General features: G+C 44.4%; 2 protein-coding genes across 3 annotated transcripts; both read left to right on the top strand.

Annotated features, from left to right (window-relative positions):
- The first annotated feature begins 5,376 nt into the window (after positions 1 to 5,376).
- LOC124195465 (protein spaetzle 5-like) lies at positions 5,377 to 9,491 on the top strand. Of its 2 annotated transcripts, none has more exons than XM_046589900.1 (8): positions 5,377 to 5,599; positions 5,829 to 6,481; positions 6,691 to 6,763; positions 6,858 to 7,007; positions 7,091 to 7,194; positions 7,722 to 7,802; positions 7,900 to 7,999; positions 8,072 to 9,491. In XM_046589900.1, exons 1-8 carry the CDS (start codon positions 5,591 to 5,593, stop codon positions 8,153 to 8,155), a joined length of 1,254 nt encoding a protein of 417 aa, XP_046445856.1. In that variant the 5' UTR covers positions 5,377 to 5,590; the 3' UTR covers positions 8,156 to 9,491. The 2 variants fall into 2 exon arrangements, with proteins under 2 accessions (XP_046445856.1, XP_046445849.1); XM_046589893.1 differs by having other exon boundaries at positions 5,414 to 5,599; positions 5,820 to 6,481.
- A 3,929-nt stretch (positions 9,492 to 13,420) lies between these two features.
- LOC124195460 (extensin-like) lies at positions 13,421 to 16,838 on the top strand. Its single transcript, XM_046589882.1, has 2 exons — positions 13,421 to 13,676; positions 15,268 to 16,838. Exons 1-2 carry the CDS (start codon positions 13,668 to 13,670, stop codon positions 16,399 to 16,401), a joined length of 1,143 nt encoding a protein of 380 aa, XP_046445838.1. The 5' UTR covers positions 13,421 to 13,667; the 3' UTR covers positions 16,402 to 16,838.
- The last annotated feature ends 952 nt before the right edge of the window (positions 16,839 to 17,790 follow it).

The following is a 17,790-nucleotide window of genomic DNA, read 5'->3' as shown; positions in this document are numbered from 1 at the left end:
TGGTATATACTATTTTTATTTGTGTTCTTCGAGGTCATCATCATCTGCGACATGTGTCGTAATCATTGGCTAAAACAAAGGCGATCGATCGGGATAGTTTGAGATACCTAATTGGACACGTCCAGAAATGGACGTCGCAATTAAAACCGAACCCGACACTCGTCCTCCTCCCGACATGTACAGACGCTGACACAAGTCCATTGTCGGCCTTTGAGAGTCCATCAAAGGCATTCGTGTAAAACAGTGGATGTTGTCCAAAGGTCACAGAGTCTGCGTGCAGTCAAATAAAGTCTACGTCAAAGTGAAGTGATGCGCAAGTGTGGCGATTTATCGCACTGCGGCGGTGCTTTTATGTCCAACAATTTCGCAACAAAAGAGGCACTTTTCGACCCAGTTTTTTTGGCTCCTGTCTATTCGTCAGTTGCCCCCCCGCAAATCGTGCTGCCGAGCGCAATAAAACGATCGGCAGTAATCGTAAAGAAAAAGAAGAAGAGCATAAACCCACCCGCGAGTGCTCGCAACAACATCTAGCGGGCGACTAATATTATACCGGGAGCGATTTAACGGCCACTCTCTTCTTGGAAGGAAGCCTTCGGGAGTGCTGCTGTGTTGTATAACACACACAAACAAGTATCTGCTGCTGTTTGGACCCGGATTTTGGATGCCTTTTGGAAACTGTTTCGTTCGTATTTGTTTTTTTTTTTTATTTTGATTTTGTTTCTTTCCGTTTCCTTCTGGTCCGTCGCTTATTTCTCCGTGACGGAAACACAAAACACATCCGCGGCGTTGCTGCTCAGTGTGCCGGGTGTATAGACGATGGAGGCAAAAAAAGAATCTTTCAAGTCGTGAAAGAAAAACGAACGCTGCTGGCCGGTTTGATGATGAAGAATAGCAAAAAAAAAAGGAAAATTGAAATGTTTGTTTATTCCCATGACTGCTATTTTGCTACTGCAACATTTCCAACGCTATTACTTGGAATCAACAGCCACCCAAAAAAATATACAGAAACCCGCCCTGGCTTATATTTGATGTTTGTTTTGGCCGAAATTCAGAATTATATACGTATGTACCACATGTATATAAATATAGCCGGGCAGTGCGCGGTATTTGATTGAATTGGTTCGTTTCCTTATTTTAATAATGCGATCATTTTTTTTAAAACATTTTGTATCGTATGACGTTATCTTATGTGTATAGTATATATATACAGTATATTGTATTATCAAATAATATTGTCATTTTCTATTCTTTGATTTTGGATTAAATGATTTTTACTATGACCTATATCTTTCCCTCAATCTGTCACGCCTTTCGGGTCAATATACAGAGAACGATACGCATTCTTCTAATTTAGAAAAATTGTATTTTATTTAATTTTTTTTCCAAACAGCCATGCAAAACTGGAATACGGTCGGTCCAGTTGATTGTGTAGATTTTTCTTTTTCTTCCTTTGGTCAGCCGATCAATCAACCTACTTTCAGATTGAGTCGTCGTCGCGAGGAGATTAAAGAGAAACTTGTTGGACTGTGTTTCGTATTATTAACAAGGAACTACTCAACAAACGGGGAGGTGAGAGAGCCAAATTCGGACACGTCTAATCGAATAATCAAGTTGGCGCAATCGCAGATGTAAAACATTTTTCTCCTCCGTCGCCATCCGCGTGATTATGGAGAGAGAAAACAGACCCGCAAGTTGTACAGCACAGCACAGGACACGATTATTCGGCCCATGTAGAGATACTTATCGCCGCCTCACGGTCGTTATTATATGGCGGACACACGCGAAATATTTCACGCAAACCAAAAGAAAAATAAATAAAAGCGGGGAAGAAAGAAAGAAATGATGTCAGCATTTTGTTAGACTGTACACAGCGCGGCTCGAGCGTGTATAATAAGGGATCAAACCCGTCACCTAGCGCACCTAATATTGCTGATCCCACCGTATCTATCCTCGAGATTATATCACGTCGGTCTATAGAGAAAGTTGCGTCATTTTATTTTTTTTTTCACGCTCGGTGCATGACGGTGATGTTACGATTGAATGGCAAACGTCAAAACTAACGGAATAATTTTTCATTTTTTTGCGGAAAGGAAAACAAAATAACAGTTTGTTATCATTAAGAAGAAAAAAAACTGACCGCGGGAATTACAAATAGAAACAAAAATATTGTGCGCTGTTTGGAGGTATAATATAGCAGACGGCCGAATAGATGACCTCATCGTCTAGGTGGTAATTGATGTAACTTCTTTTTTCTTTTTTTAAAAGGATCCTTGCGGTCGTATACACGTAACGCTTTCGTAACAAGGATGAAATAGGGAGGACTCTCTTAGTGTGTGCTTTCTCCCTTACACATTCATCTAGACACATATAACACACAATGTGTGTGTTTCTCTTCTCACCGAGTTTGATATATCTTTTTGGCAGACTTCTTCTTTTTGTTTCCTTTCTTTCTCTCGCCAGTGACACGGTAAACACACAAATCATCGGCGTTAGAAAATTCCCCGCCGGCTACCTCGACCCTTTTTCTCTTCTTTTTTAAAAGTTGTACCGCTACCAAACAGCAGATGGTGGTGGTGTAGTAATCGGCTCATTATAAAAACGAAACGGCGAAACACGATCGTTTGAAAGTGAAAAACAAAAAAGGGGAAATCCCCTACGTTGACCAAAAGGGTAAATTCCCTAGGACAAAAATAATCATTGTAAATGAGATAACAGTGAAAAGTAAGTTTTTCTTTTCTTCCCCCCATCCAGGATGTTTTGGTTGGGAACCGGATCAGGATCTGCTTGAGGCCGGCCGGACCGGTCCCTAACCAGTCGCTTAGTTATCTGGTTGCGCGTGTATATAGCTAGGAGCTAGGTCGATGAAAGATGAAACTGTGAAGGACGTCAATAAATGTACGTCTGACGTGAAAGTATAACAATACCGAGCAAACGAACGTATAGAGGATATGTGTACGTTCGATCCCGACCGCCAACCGTTTCCAGAGAAAAAGATAAAAATATCTATTACGTCTAAACACACACAGAGCAGAGAAACGCACGCACAGCAGTCTAGGCTGCTGCTGCTGCTGGCTGCCATGCCGGATGTCGAGGAATGCGTTCCCATGTCTCCCCTGCTGCTGTGGTTTAATTAAGAATACAAGGAGAGAAATATCAGAATGTAACGCAACATCCCGTCAAGTCCCCAGCAATTCTTTTTTTAAAACCCGTTCTCAGAATGAAAGAAAATTATCAGCGACGGTCGATGACGCAATGCAGTAGAAATGAATTTGTTTCGCGGAAGAAAAAAGGGGAATTAACACGTTCCGAGGACGTAGGAAATAATTATACCGGGAGGAGAAGAAGAAGAAGAAGAAGTCGGTCGTGTTGACTGTGATTCTTTTTCTTTCGGCACACACACAGGCGACAACGCAATCATCGCCGCAGGGGGGGGGGGAACCTCTTGCCTATAGTGTATAGTAGAGTGATACCGAGAATTCCACTCGCCTTGGCTAGACTCGATTGTCGACATGACCGTGCAATTCAGACATTGGTGAAAGAGATGGTGTCATTAGAGCCATTGCAACCCGCGATGTGTATACACGGTGAGAAAGAAGAAGGGGGTCTCCCCCCCTATTGACGCAATGAAAGAAAGACTGGTGTGTCGTGTCCATTGTCGTCAATGCGATTGCACCGCCATTCTCCCGAAATACACAAACGAATTAGATTCGTAATTTCAAGTGCGTCATGACACACTCCGGCAGCAGGTCGGCGGCTCCGTTTAAACTGCAATTTGTGGACTCTCTGATGACGTCAAAAAAGAAAAAAAAAATGAACGGAAGTGAAAGGGGAAAAATCCCCAAAACAATAGTCTCAGCAGCAGCAGCACAGGATAACCCATTTTTGCCAAGTATAAATAGTCAAAACCGAAAATGATTTTCATTTATCGAGGTCGGGTTCAAAGTTGTACCCGGACGCCCACGCCTGCAGCGGTACCGGTATACCGGTACTACTATAATGGGTTAAAAGCGACTAGATAAAAAAATAACCAAAGGATCCCCGTCATCGTGACAAAGCCGCAAAATGCACATTTGACGTCACACACGAGCCGCGAATGACATCATCCCAGTCGTCGTTAGTCGTTCGTTATCGACTGGAAATATCCCGAAACAAATAAATGACAATCGAAACAACAAATTCACGAAAACGACGCGGAGCGACATGTTCATATAGACGTGCCATCATTTTCTTGACGTCAAGATATGTACGTACATCCAACTTTGTCGTCGTCGTCGTGTACGCCTTTTCGTCTCTAATGGTAGCAGTGCTCACGACGGCGGAACGATAATTTATCAAAGCCATCCATCCAGCACGACCAAAGGGGGGTACAGCATTTTCGCGTGATCCAGCCCTTGATTTGACGAAGCGAAAGGCGTGTGTGGGATATAAACAAGTTTTTGGAGGATGTGTCTGAAAAATGAATGAGTGTGTAGGAGCGCCAGCAAATAAGAGAGACGCTCTTGTTGATAAGACAACAAAGTATGAAAGGCGGGGCCGTGTGTGTGTGGATATACGGGTGTACCGGTGTACGGGTTGGGCCTATACGCGGCAGGAGATAGGAAAGGATGAGTCACGTTATGGAGTACGCCGGGCATTTAACAAGGTATAAACATCGTCACGCCATGATGGAAATCCGGAGTGAAGACGACAGAAAAAGTACCTGACAATTTGAACAAAAGGTAAAAAACAAAATGACACATACACACACACCGTTTCAATCTAGATACAGTTGGCGGGGAAGGGGAGAAGGAAGGAAAATAAAAAAGCAAATTGGTATTCAGTTCGACGGCGGAACCCGGATGCTGCTGGAAGAGATTCGAAACCGGAGATAATGTGACCTGAAAAACGAAGAAGAAAATTCGAATCTAAGCTCCACCCAGTCAGACAGGCAACGACTTTTTCTCAATGTGAGAGTGAAGAAAACAATTTCCAAGGGTCAAGACTATAGGTTCACATGCTCAACGTTTTTACACGTACACACACATCTCCGGTCTATTTTCATCCAAAGTCCGTCGGAGAGATAAACACGTCTAGTCTTGTCCGCCAGAAAAGGTATCTTAGACATTCCTTGGAAAACAAAATGCGTTATAAATGACTTTGATATGTTTGTCAACGTCATTTTGAATAGACGATAAGGAGCCAATCAGCGGAGAAAAGGGGGAAAAAGAAAGAAAGAAAGAGAGGCTGCATGATAAAACTCCGGTCGGAAGTGGAATGCCACCCCAGCGGCAATGAGGAGAAGAGAAAAGTGATTTCGAAATGCCCTATCCGCCTCCACACACACACAGTATACACACACACATAGAGAGAAAGGATGTTTAAAAAGGGCCCAGTCTCAGTCGGTTGGGATTCATTGCAATCCGTTCCACGGACAACTCCACTCATCTCTTTTTCTCTCTCTCTCTCTCTCTCTCTCACATACTCACATACTCAATCACGTTTCATCCCTCATTTGCTGAAGCGTGTAATTCAAGTGTCATCCCTCAATCTTCCGGTTCGTTTCCTTCAAAACACAGTTGACACCGACGAAAGAAGAAAAATTGCCATCGTCATGAATCTAGTGAGTTTTTGACATTTCCATTCAATTCTGACTCTTTCATTGATTGTTCCCAGTCTTTCAATCGAAAACGACAAACAGAATTTTCTGTATTTTTTTTCGTTTCCGTTTCCTGGGCGGTTTTGGGGGCCCGGGATAGACCACCGGCTTTTGCTTATTATCAGTATTACGTAGTCGTCTGCATTAATTAATCTGTTATTCATTGATTGTTTTGTGTTTGCTGGTTGAGCAGATAATCTTCGTGACTCTGTCAGTCATCTCGCTGTGCCATTTCGGCGATTCTTCCGTCTGGCCGATCCGTGCGGATGCCTGGTCTTCATCATCGCATCAAGTGGTCCGGAGAGGGGCGCTTCCGTATTGGTTGAGGGCTCTGCGGGACGGCGGTCGATTGAACTCGGCGGATGGCCGTTTGCGGAAGAATCGCGACGCGGAAGACGTGTTCCCAGTCGTCGCTGAGCGCTACATTCAACAAGCTCAGAACGGAAAAGTCATCGCATCCAACGGCAAAGGCAACAACAACAACAACATGGACGACGCCATGATTTTCGGCGAGGGCGGCAGCAGCAGCAGCACGGACAAAGTGCTAGTTAATGGAGCCAATTCCGGTGGAGCCAGCAGCATCGATTTTGGAGTCGAGGATCCGATGAAAAATCGGTCGCCGCAACTGCATCACGGACGTGCTGCCTGCAACAAGAGCAGCTCGGCCACCACCACCGGCGGCGGCGATAGCGTCGATGCGAGCCCCCAGTCGGAAGCGGCTGACGTTTCACCGTCGTCGGTCGACTTCTTCATCGATCAACCTGATTGGGCTCCGCTGGTGAACGAATCTCAGTGCCAATCTTACGGGCCGTCGCAGTTCTGCGAGAACGTGACCAATTATCCAGCGTGAGTTTTCAGACATGTTCAATCATTCAACCCATTTCCCGTCTCGATTCTCTTTTTCCTTTTTATTTCTTTTTTTATTTTCTTTTTATTGTTATTACGAATTTTTTTGACAACTGCTGCCATCTGTGTAGAGAATATCGACAACAAAAAAGCTCAAAACCAATTTTCTTTTCTTTTTTCCGCCGCAACCGACCAACGAACGACAATAGGGAAGCCATCAGCAAGATTCTCATGTCCGAAAACGGAAGCATACTGAAAACTTTTTTCGCCGACAACACTGCTGTGAGTCGCCAACATCTGGCCGACACTTTTTGAATGTTGGCATTTTCACGACGCAATAATAATCATTTCTTTTTCTCCCTTTGTGACGTGACAGCAACCGTTTCCGTCAGCCAGTGAATCGGACGAGTCCATGGTGTTGGCCCAGCGCAAACCCGGAGGAGCTCCGGCCGTGACAGCGCACGCCATCAACACCCGAACCAAACCGTTAGAGTCCGGAAACGTTCAACATCTTTGCGAGTCAATGGTAATATATCACGACAGTGTCGGTATAAATCACATGATTCTGATTTGAAAGTAATTCGATTTATGTGGCCTTTGTGACGGCAGACGGAATTCAAGTTCCCGAAATCGGCCAAGAATAATCAAAACGAAATGCTGACCATCGTCAACCAGGACAACATCTCGCAGCCCATCACCGTGGAAACTTGTCGGTAAAAAAAAAAAAAAAAAAAAACAAATAAAAGACAATAGGCATCCAATTCCGTCTGACGTTATGACGTCATATCTTTAAGAGCGTATAAAGGGGAGGGCGAGGAGGAAGTTGAGAAAACCCCCGCCAATTTTTCAAACTAGGCTCAAGAGGACAAGTGCCGCAACTTATGTAGGTTATATAGACCGTCCTCGTCCTCTTCGTCGTCGACATATAGTTTAATGGCACAAGGTTGAGTGTTGTACATGTTGTTCCTCCCCAGTTGTTGTCTGATGGCCAGCAAAGGAATGTGGGAAATTGTTCAGGCTCACTAATTTCCCACGTCAACGTTGACCGCGACCCAGTTGCACAACCGCGGTTAATAACAATGCTCTGGCCCAGTCCAGCAGCTACAACATCATCCCAACAATTAACTCACGGAAAAATTTTACAAAATATGTTCATGCGCGCTGACATCTTTCTCAAAGCCTTAAAAGAATTTTAAAATGTTGAATTTTTGTTAAATTCTTTGAATCCTTATGTCATTAGGAATGAAAACCAACCGTGCAAATACGCCGACAACTTCCCGGCTGGATACAAATCATTTTGCATGCAGAAATACGTCACACAGTAAGTAAATATATAAATGATTAGGTTTTAAAAAAGTTTCGGGTCAAATGTTTAACGATTTCTTGTTTGTTTGTTTTTGTAATTGGTAATCGCGCAGTCATTTGGCGGCCCTGAAAAATGGCAAGATCGTCCGCGAAGCCTTCACCTTCCCGTCTTGCTGCGTCTGCGTCCTCAAGCTTTGGGATGCCCGCACTAACGTAATCATTCGAATCAATTAACCGCAGCCATTCTCGCCTTTCGAACGATTAAATATTTGTCCAATTTTGTAGAGCGCAGCAGAAGCGAGGGGCATTGCCATGCCGACATCTCTTCGCCGAATGGCATCTGAAGTCGACGTGCAACAATCGCCCTAGCCAGCTCGAAATTGGATTTTTTGACTTGTAGATGGACGTCGGGGGAGCCATCGAGTCATTGATTGCAAATAACGACAATGTCAACGCCACGTCATCTTCCGACTCCCAGTGAGACTCTTCCGCAAAAGAAAAACACGCCCGAATATATACTCTGATGCCCCTGTCTCTGTTATATCTTTTCGCCAAGGTACTATATAGATAACTATTTCAGATATGTGTGCTCCCCCTCCCTCTGTTCCTTTCATGTAGCAAATAACGGGCTGACAGGCAAAAAAAAGAGGAGAGGAGAGAGATGGACTGTCGGTCCGGCGTATGTAGTGAGGTACAACGGCGAGCTCACAAACAAACAGTAATAACTAAGTCTCTCTCTCTCTCTCTGGGTTCCAAAATCACTCGCCGATTTTCAGCGCGCTGTTCAATAATGCTCTCTCCCTCACACATGTGCGCGTGTGTGTGTGTACGTGCCGTTGATTTTTGTTGTTTTCCCAATAACTTCCCTTAAATTTAATTTATTTCAAGTTGATGATGAAGGACCTCGACTCGACAAACAAGAATCGTATCCATATCAGCCATATAGGTTTGATGACTATATTTATCCCCCCAAAAAAGACTCTCTCTCCCTTTGATGATTATTATCCGAACTGTATTCTCAATCGATAGAATCGTATTACTGTTATTATTAATATTATTATTATTATCATTATCTTATACAAGAGCGCGATTTGACGTTGTGATGTTCTTGCCCCCTTCTGTGTTTGTGTCACGCCATTTATCGCCGCCGTCGTCGTGTGTTATATACTCTCTGCCTCTTTATTCTTCCATCTTGCGATTGTGTGTACTGTGTTGTACAGTGCCGCCGTATGGGGTGGGGTCTGGTTGGGGGTGAGAGTATTGATTCGGCTCCGACCTCGTCAGCGGACCGGTACCCGCTCCTGGCGCTTCCTCCCGTCGCCCGCTGTTTCCTCCGCCGATTCTTTTTTTCTATTTCATTTCCCAACACAATGTGAGATGAGACGAAACGGTCAGCAAGTTCCAGATGATAGAAGATTGCTCGTCTCTGCACATCATCATCATCACCCCCCCACTGTTCTCGCCCTTATTTTTTGTCTTTTTTCTTTTTCTCAGCCTGACTTTTTCGTTCCTTTTCTTGCCGCTGACCATCTCCTGATGTGCCTACTAATGCCTATTCCTATTATAAGAGGTTTTGTGTCACGTATTTGGCCAATCTGTTCAGTTTTTAATTCCCCCTTAATGAACGTTCAATCGTGCGCTGTTGTGTTGTACGGGTCACCGAGATCATTACGCGACAAATTAATAAATAATACGAAACAATTCATTCGATAGCCAATCAACGATTATTTGAAGGGAAATCGTGACGTCAGCGGCGAAATTTCAACTTTAGATTTTACCCGGGGGACATGAATAATGTTGCGTGTTTTTTTTCTCTTTTTTAAATAATAGATTATCATTCTTTGGTATATTAGAGACACTAAAAACCTGGGCGTTTATTAGCGGAAGTAAGACGGGGGTCGGTTAAAATGGTGTGAACTTGTCGACGATTGTGTCCACAGCGTTTTGTTGTTCCAGCGTCCAGCAATTTAACACACTCACAGCATGTCCTCAATTCTTTTTTTTTCTTCCCCCCCCCTCGTCTCCTTCCTTTTATGTAACACGCGCCGAGCGCCAGCGAGGAAGTTGGTACGAAAAAACAAAAAAAAAAAAAAAAAGAAAAAACTCACGATATTTTGTACCGGTCGGTCGGTCGGTCGGTCATTCTCTTTCGGTCGCTTCTTTCCTAATCTGTCACCGTCACTAGGTGCTATCAAGCGGCTTCCCTATTGTTTGTTTCTAATAAAATTGTGTGTTTGCTTTTCTTATTTTTAGTCCACTCTCTTCCGGCCCGGAGTCCAATTAAACATTTTTAAAAACAAATTAAACGACTCCTCAATTTGGCCATACACCGAGAGAGAGTAACTCTTTCAAGTTTGGTAAGAAAACGAAACAAATTGCGTGCCCTGGAGCCAACAGATGTACACATAAATCGTCGGGAGGGGAGAGAGTATAGAAAATTAACGAGGCGGGAGTGGCGATGGGATGTCGCAATCATTCCATATTTGCGCACTCTTGCTGAGAGCTGAGAGGACGAAATCGGCGCCAGAGCGAACGCACGTGCAATTGTTTCGCTGGTGAAAGTATTCGAAAAGAGGTGAAGAAGAAGAAGAAGAAAGTTTCGCTTTTACCGACGGCGATGAGTCCTCGCCGACGGTGAGGAAACGCTGAGCTGCTACTTTGGATATGTGGAAAATAAGGTTCGAGGCCGGGCCACACGACCTCCATCGGCTTGCGGGAGAAGAGAAAAAAAAAGAAAAAGGAAAATAATAAAAAATGGACGACGAGCCAACAGCGAGAGAGAGAGAGAGAGAATCCGGTATCAAGTGAAAGCTCTCTCTCTCTCTCCTAGTATAACATTCCGAATCGCTATTTTCTCCATTTGCTTCAAGATCCATATCTAAATATGCAAACACGGAATACGGAACAAAAAATAGCGGCCCACTTCCCGTTTTTGTTGGGGGGGGGAGGCTGCAAGTCATCCTTCGTGACTGCCTGTGACTAGATAGGAGATGATGGCTAGCTCAGAGTTTGTGCCGGCCTTCCTTATATACAATCGTCATCAAATCGCTATTGCGTCGGGCTTTTTGAATATCAGGTTCTTCTCCTTCTATATTTGAATTGATCGTCTTTCTGAACGAACCAATCCAATGTGAACAATTGCATGTCGCTGTCGAGATGAGAGTAGCCGAATCGACCGAGTGTCAAAGAAGACGACAAAGAAAACGTCAAATTCAATTGACTTAATTTAGAGTATATTCCTGTGAATAACTAATGCGGTGTCGAGGAGGGAGCAATATGAGATATATATAACTCAGAAAATGATACATATAATACTTTACTCGTGCACTCCCGGTGCGAGATGCGTAAAGTCACGAAGAAGAAAAAAAAAAAAAGAAATAAGAAAATAGTCGAGGACTTTGCATTTTTTGGGGTAACATTCTTATGGTAAAAAGCGCTGACGGTCGTCTCACCACTTCACAACTATATTATTCAGCTGAATTTCCGTCTTCTTTCCATTTTGTGATTCTTTTTTCTTTTTTACTCGTCGGTGGGTTGGCTTATCCTGGCAACAGAAAGTGGAGGGGGAAGGGAGGGTGTCTCTGTCAATATAACACATAGTATGCACACCCACCCCGTTCCGCCTCACGAACGAATCCAGGCGGTTCGTACACTCACTATACGAGTGGACACAGAGAGAAAGAGAGAGAACCCCGGGCTTTGGGTTAATCTCCCTGCCTTCTCATCGTGTACATGTGCGACCGTTGCGACACACTTGAATCTACGAGAGAAGCCCAAGACCAAGCGCAAATAACGAATCAAAATCCGTTTAAACGGATTGTATTAGAAGCAGAGAAAAGTGAATGGATTGATTGCGATGACGTTAATCGGAGACTGTTGTATAGGACTCTCCCGAATCAGACAAGAGTCGAATCGATACATTAAGGATTCGGACGGCAGAAGAGCATGAAAATCAAAGAAATCGTGAACAAATGAACGCCTTTACACTTCTCCCAGGAGATGTATTAGACCAAAGGGCGAAAAAAGTGGAGTCGCTCTAATATTCAAGCTCGATCGCATACAGACGCCCTCCCCTCCGGCGGCGGAGGAGCAACCATTATGATAGATCTATATCTGTCTCGTATCTCTTCGCTTGCGTAAACAACCGCAGTGACTCCCGTGCCGACATATATAATGTGTATTTATATACACATCTATACGTCTATATAGCCGGCTGGAGTCATCACCCCTCCGCTTGCCGCTCCGGTGATTTGGATCGGCTCCTTTCGTGCTGACATGGATGATGTGTGTGGGGGCCGGTATATTAGGAGCCAGCGGCCCAACCTAGCCCAGGAGAAAGTTTCACTATGTAGTGGCGAGACCAACTTACGATTATTTATTTTCATTTTTTTCTTTTGGTTATTGAGCGCATCAAAAAAGATTCGATAGATCATCAGATATGTGTGTGTGAGTCTACCATTTCGGTCGATATCGTTACAAAAAAAAAAGTGGGGCCGTTGCGTGTGTGTGTGTTTTGTGTGTCCGGGCCACTCGAGTCGCACGGAACGGAACTGAAAAAATAACATGTACACACAAAAGTAGAATATAAACTGAATGGTTATTGTACGGATGGACCCGAGCAAAAGACAAAACGTTTCGGAACGGAAAAAGAAATGGGCCGTGTGTTGAGAGAACACAGGCAGCATAGTATAGCATAGCTAGAGCAGCGTGTCAAATAATTCTATTTTGTTTGTTTTTTTTCGGGGGCGAAATTTATGGCGGCCGCACACAACAATATAAAGAACCACGGAAACGCTAAATGATGGATACGTTCCGTGCGTGGATTTTTAATTTTTTTTTTGTTTTGTTTCCGAGGGGGTCTTGGTGGATTTGGTAGTTTATTTTTAGTCGAATTTATCGTGTTCATTATAGAAGAATTTAAGCCAACGGGACAGAGGGAAGGAGGGAAAAAATCGAGATTTGATTTGGTGGGGCATCATCATCATCATCCCAGAAGCGAAATTTTCTCGTAACACGAAAACAAAATAGCCGGCACGGCTGCCAAGAAGTACCTTTCTCCTTAACCGAAGAAGAAGAGAGAAAAAAAGCCTCAGAAAGAGAAATGAGGAGAGCTTTTTGGGTATTTCCTCCCCGCCAAGACGTTTCTCCGATGCAAATCGTCTTTCATAGAGAAGAGAGAAAAGACAAGCCCGTCACCTACATATCCAAGTGGTTTTCAACTATCTTCCAACTATACTACGAAAAGTTTCCTCCACCATTTCAGGTTTGCTCATCCCCATTCCGTTTTCTCCACGACTGGCATGTCGATCATCCTGTTCGTTATAATTCAGTCTGATCTGTGGTGTACGTGTATACAACCCATACGCGTATGGTCGTAATGCAGCCCCTCGGTGGTGGTGATGGCGGTGGTGGTGGTGGTCTTGTGCCGTGCAAGTCTTGAAGCTGATAAACCCAACAGGTAATCCTCCACCAGTGTGGTTGGTTGGAGAGTTCCAGCGCTTGAAGTAGGCGACTTGAGAAGGAAGGAGGCATGTCCAATTGTTAGGGGGCCATCGCCGGAGAGGAGGGAAGAAGAAGAAGAAGAAGAAGAAAGAAAGAAAGAGAGAAAGAAGGAGAGAGAGAGCGAAATGAGGTCTTGGTATAAAAACGGTCAGCCGGTCGAGAACTGGCGTCATTTTAAACAACGGTGTCTCTTGTTTCGGAGCGAAACAACAAACAGTATTCGATTATCTCTCACTCAGACTCGTCCAGCGACGAAATATCAGCATCCCCGGTTTTTCATCCACTCTCAGTCGACAAGGATCACGTCCAACAAGTTTCCGTCTGTTCAGATCTATCCGCGTTTTTCTTTCAAGATCCGAGAAAAAGAATCTAACCGATCATGACGAGGGTGAGTTGATTGATTTTTTAAATCAGTTATTTTCTTATTTATGGTTTTATTTTTTTATTTTTATTTTTTTTACATTTTTGGGTTTGGAGGGGTCCTTCTCCATGAATCAAACGATTTTCTCTGGCTGTCATAGCATTCCCCATTCATTTTTTTTCTGATTCCATTCGAAAAGAAAAACTCGTCGAATCGTCGTCAGTTTGAGTGGATTTACAAAGAGACATCGGTCCACTTCAATAACCCTGATATATCGATGCCAACGTCCTAGCCCATTCGTCTTGGCTCCGCGCTCTACCCCCCAAAACTGTCGACCGCAGATGGGCAAAAAAGAAAAGCCAAAAAAACGAGAAAAATACAGAATTAACATTTTGCGGTTATTCTAACAAGACATTCGTTGAAAAAAGAAAAAAAAAAAGATTATTTTTACGTCTTGGAAATTTCCGCAAAAGGTTTTTTCTTTGTCATAATATTTAGGTCTTCCTTAAATTTACATATAAGATATTCCTATTATTGGAGATGTGTCTTTTTTTTACTTTCGGAAGCCATAGGAAACATTCCAGACGTTCGGACAGTAGGGATCCAATTGGCGATCGAAAAGAAATAAAATAAGTCGTGACGCAACAAGTGACCTAGTCTAAATAGAAGATCGATTGCCATCATCATCTTTGACCACAAAGAGAAAATGTAGATATCGACTGTGCGTCTACACATTTTCCTGTAGTCTCCGAGTTGATGGAAAACGGGCGGTAAATCAGGAGAAAATAAAAAATAAGGGAAGAAAGGTATCCCCTGTCGTTATTCACTTATTTCGAGCGCCCCACATCATCTGGATGGAGAAAGGGGGCGGTGAAACACAAAAGGAAGGGTCTTTTTTTCACAAACAGGTACGGCCATGACCAGAAAAAAAGGAAAGAAAAAGATGAAATAAATTGCCTAACATTTTAAAAGAGAGCAGCCAGCAAAAGAAGAAAAAGAAGAAGAAGAATGGCGAGCCCATTTCTGACCCAAACTGACCGAGCGACCCATCCGCTTTCTCCCCCGTTTGTGCGTAATGTGTTGAATCCTGTCAAATACCAAAGACTTATAACAACATCAGCCCAGGGGCGGGCAAAAGTCGGAGAAAGTTTCTTTTCCTTTCTACACGTAACGTGACCGAGTCGATCATTTGGAATGAAAGATGAGGAGGCTCAATCGACTGGAACGCCCCTTTACCTTCCAGGCGTAAAGGAAATCTCAACAGGGAAATGTTGTCCGACTGCTCCGAGGAGCGCACGCACATGTTTTCCATTTTTTTTTAGTTGGGAGGAGGAGCTCAAATTATGTCCGAGTTGTCAAAACATCCAGAATTATTACCTAACGCAGTGCGTGATCGCCCATTGTTCCGTACGAGTTGACCGGTGTCCAAATGGCCTAACCGGCCGGCGATAAATCGATAGAGAGTCAACCCATCCAGCGCTTTTGTTTGATTTATTCCGCCACGTTAGTCGATTTCCAGCCGAGAACGAATTAGCTTTGACACGGACATGTTTCTTTGTTTGTTTATGCTTTTGGTTAATTAGTGATTAACGGTATTTCCTTTTCTTCCTTTCGACAGGTGATTTCTTTATTAGTTTGTTTGGCGCTGCTGGCCTCGCTGGCCCTGGTCGATGCCGGCAAGAAGAAGCAACGGCCGTACCCCATCACCCAGAAGGTCATCATCTTGCAGGCCGGCCCCAGTGCCACCTATCCGTGGGTAGGACATTGTCCACCCAAGGGTAAATGCAAGCACTTTTACAAAGTCGCCCGTCCACCTTTCCCGTCTTTCCTGCCGCCCGCCCCGCGTCTGCCTTACTACGCTCCCGCTCAATACGCTCCGGCTCAACACGCTCCGGCCCAATACGCCCCGGCCCAGTATGCCCCAGCGCCTTACCAGGCCCCGGTCTACGCTGAACCGGCACCAGTTTATTCCGGCCCATCCGAGCCCGTTTATTCTGCCCCATCCGAGCCCGCATACTCTGGCCCATCTGAACCCGTTTACTCTGAGCCCGCTCCAGTTTACTCGCAACCTGCTGAGCCTGTTTACTCGGCTCCGGCTCCTGTTTACTCGGAAGCGGCTGAGGAATCCCCAAGAGTCCCAGCTCATCATCACGTCGACGTCCCGGCTCCTGAATTTCAACCCGAGCCCATTATCCCGACCTATTCCCAGTCAGAAACGGTCCCCGATTTGTCAAACAGCTTCGCCATCCAGGAAGTATCCCCTCCGGAGTTCAACAACTACGGATCGGGATCGTCCGATATTGGATCCAGCGAGTCCCAGTCCTACGGAGATGTGGCCGTCGAGGCCGCCGCTGTTCCCACTTACGCTCCTGAAGCGCCAGCTGTCATTGCCGAAGTGGAGACGGCCGACGTCCAGGAACCTGTTTACGTTCCAGCCGAGCCGACTGGTTACTCTGGTTCTTCCAGCAGCGAAGTGCAACAAGAGATCGCCCAGTCTACATACGTCGAACAGCCGGCCTTGGAGGCCGTCCAACACGATGACGGCGTTCACGCAGCGGCGCCGGAATTGACCGAGTTTTTCAACGATCCCATCTATCAGGAAGATGTGGGAGAGGTTTTCGAAGAGCCTGCAGCCCCGCCAGCATCCGAGCCGGAAGTCTACCAGGAGGCGCCAGTGGAAACCTTCCAGCAGGAGCGGGAAGAAGCCGAAAACTACGGCGAAAGAATAAGGCCGAGAGGAGGCCGTCGCTAAAAAACTCTCTTCCATTAATCATTAACCAATGGCAAGAGTTTGCTTCAATCATCATTCCAAATGTTAGATAACCGTGATGGCGAGAATCGAGATGAACTTGGTGATCGTATTAGGATGAACTGATTATTATTACGATCACGAATGAACTTGAGTGATTTTACATGTTAGGCCTTCCATTGCTTAGAAACTGTTTCGCCCCCCCCCCCCCCATTTGTTTGTTTGACAGGAGACAACACAATTCACGCAGCTCTTCCCCTTCATTCCACCTTAATTTCTAATTTTCCTGTTTTTGTTATAAACGAATGCTTGTTTTTTTGTTGTGTAACACGTTTTGTGATGCGGCTGGATTCCTGCATCGGATAACACAGGCACACGCTCTAGCTTTCCTCTTGTCGTGTGTGTTATTAACCATCGAAAATAAACAAATCGATAAATAACTCGACAACCAAAAAATGTTGGGTTCATTTCGGGTCCGATTAAATCATTAAAAAAGAAAAAAAGGTTGACCGATAGAATTCTTTTCCCCCGCTTTATTATATTTAAAACGAGAGATAAACCGGACACGTAGGAAGTGGAGTAGGAGGTGGAGTAGGAGGAGAGAGAAAGCTATATAATACGCAATATAGTTTTTTTTTTTAATTTTCTAGCCAGAAGGGAGGGTGGCTTCTTTTGATTCTGAAATAAAAAGAAACCCACCCACCGAAACCCTCCTGCTGTAGCCCAACCTTGAGGAAGGTTGTCTTCTTTTCTCCTGGAAACACACTGACCGACTCTCCACGTAACAGTGGCTCACGCCGTCGAGAAACCGGGCCAAGTGGGCCACAATGGTCCCATCCGCTTCACTCCACTCGAGTCGCTGATATCATCGCCAGCAACGAAATGGGGCTCCTGATTCTTATTTCTTTTCTTTAACTCCGCGTTGGCGCTGGCCAAATTTTGTTTTTCAATCAGCAGGAGCCGGTTTGAAAACAAAAACAAAGCAGTTGTTAACTTATGAACCGTTAAAAGCCAAAGAAATGGGGAGACGTGTCAAGTCGGACACGTACAAACAACACGAACCGAGATTGGTCAAAAATCTCGTTTTTTTTTTTAAATCGTTACGTTGGAAGGTCCGGGGCGCGCCAGCTTTCACCAAAGCCATTCGTAGACATCTAACGGCTTGATTTTCTCTTCCGACCTTTTCATTTGCATTACTCGACAAATATACATATGTAAAACTCAACCTGTTTCTTTATGGGTTGACGTAACATAAACCCAATAAGAGTTTCTAGTATTTTGTTTTTCCTTTTTCTTTTACAAAACCAAAAAATCAAAAATTGAATTACAATTAAAATTGACTGAAGGCAAGTATCTTCTTCTTTTGTTAGGCAAGACTCGTAACTTTCACTC

This window comes from Daphnia pulex, chromosome 1, assembly GCF_021134715.1.
Source record: "Daphnia pulex isolate KAP4 chromosome 1, ASM2113471v1".
Classification (NCBI taxonomy): Eukaryota; Metazoa; Arthropoda; class Branchiopoda; order Diplostraca; family Daphniidae; genus Daphnia; species Daphnia pulex.
This window is presented reverse-complemented; position numbering and strand designations above follow the sequence as displayed.